General features: G+C 36.2%; 1 protein-coding gene across 1 annotated transcript in view; it reads left to right on the forward strand.

Annotated features, from left to right (window-relative positions):
• Positions 1–1,883, forward strand: part of LOC113813270 (uncharacterized) — an 11,794-nt gene extending 9,911 nt beyond the window's left edge. Inside the window, exon 7 of the mRNA XM_070135537.1 lies at positions 1,625–1,883. Coding sequence (XP_069991638.1) covers positions 1,625–1,864 — 240 coding nt within the window. The 3' untranslated portion in view covers positions 1,865–1,883. The remainder of the gene's footprint in view (positions 1–1,624) is intronic.
• Positions 1,884–2,085: the final 202 nt, after the last annotated feature.

A 2,085-nucleotide genomic window follows, 5' to 3' on the forward strand; every position in this document is an offset into this window, starting at 1 on the left:
ATATTAAATCCTCCGCGTAATTGTGCGGAATTAATCAAAGGCAGAATCTGATCTGAAATCCTTTTTTTAATTTATTTAATTAATTCCTTTTTTTAGTTATTAGATATTTAAATGTTTATTTATTATTTTATTTATTTCTTTTACTTTTTTTTTTTTTTTTTTTTTACTTTTTTTTTTTTTTTTTTTTTTTTTACACAAATGAAGGATTTTTTATTTTTCAGTTGGGAATGTCTCTAATCTCAAATGTTTCTCTTCTCAGATGTCTCCGGTATTGTGTTTGCCTTTGTTAAAATTGAATTTTATCTATATATCTATATCTATCTATCTATCTGTATATGCATATATGGTATTCATTCATCAAGCTTTATAAGCCAGAGTCCTGATTATAAACACACACACACACACACACACACACACACACACACGCATACACACACACACACACACACGCACACACACACACACACACACACACGCATACACACACACACACACGCATACACACACACACACACGCATACACACACACACACATAGGTAAAATGTCATGTTTCGGACACGCCAAGATTGCCTCATAATTTGTTTCTAAAAAAAAAAAAAAAAAAGAAATGTGTAATTAATTTCAGATTTCACCGATGAGGATTTTCGTCGGGTTCAAAGAGTTATTAATTTTTTATTTCCTCTCTTTTGTACTCTTACAAACTCGCATACATAAACACACACGCACACACACGCACACACACACACACACACACACACACACACACACACACACATATATATATATATATATAGATAGATAGATAGATAGATAGATACATATATATATATATATATATATATATATATATATATATATATATATATATATATATATACATATATAGGTGTATATATATATATAGATATGTATATTTATGTATATATATATTCATATATGATATAGATAAAAATATATAAATATACTCACACACACACACACACACACACACACACACACACACATACATATATATATATATATATATATATATATATATATATATATATATATATATATATATATATATGTATATATCTATATATCATCGTGCTTTCATATACATACAATTTCATTATATTCATCCCGTTGCGCTAATAATCAATAGTACCATCATATACCGCTATTTTTCTCACGTTTCACTAACATCATCCCCCTCCAGCATCATATATACATCAAATCCATTGTAATTATTAACCGTGCCTCACTCCCTCTCTCTCTGCTTCTCCCTCCCTCCCTCCCCTTCTCCCTCCCTCCCCTTCCTCCCCTCCCTCCTCTCCCTCCCCTCTCTCTCTCTCCCTCCCACCCTTCCTCCCCTCCTTTCCTCCCTCCCTCCCTCCCTCTCCTTCTCCCACCCTCCCTTTCCCCTCCCTCCCTTCCTCCCCTCCTTCCTCTTTCCCTTCCTCCCTCCATTTTTCCCCTTCTCCCTCCCTCTCCTTCTCCCTCCCTCAACTTCTCCCTTCCTCCCTCTCCTTCTCCCTCCCTCAACTTCTCCCTTCCTCCCTCTCCTTCTCCCTCCCTCCCTCCATTTTTCCCTCCCTCCTTCCCTCTTCTTCCTCCCTCCCTCCCTTCCCCTCCACCCAGGAGTGCATGCCGGAGCCCCTCGTTCGAACCGTGATCACGCCGAGACTCCGACGCATCATGGCCTTCCTCCGCTGCGAGAGAGAGACCAGGTACCAGGCCTGTGTCAAGCACGATTACAGGAAGCGCTTGACACAGTATGACATGACAGAGCTCCCGGTGGTCGACGGCGTGAAACCCCTTGACATGCTGGTGGCGCTGATGAGTTTTGCGGAGAATCGGGATGAGTTTTTGGTGTATTGAGGTTAGAATAAAGGAGAGGATTTTGTTGTGATATGCTTATTATTTACATTTTGTTTTTTGTTTTGTTTCTTCTTTTTATTATTAGATTTATATTTTTTGTTTATATTTTAAAATATTATTTATATTTTTTATTATCAGATTTATATTTTTTAGTATTAGATTTATATATTTACATTTTGCTTGTTTCTTCTTTTTATTATTAGATTTACATGTTTCTTTTG

The sequence above is a fragment of the Penaeus vannamei genome, chromosome 20 (assembly GCF_042767895.1).
Source record: "Penaeus vannamei isolate JL-2024 chromosome 20, ASM4276789v1, whole genome shotgun sequence".
Classification (NCBI taxonomy): Eukaryota; Metazoa; Arthropoda; class Malacostraca; order Decapoda; family Penaeidae; genus Penaeus; species Penaeus vannamei.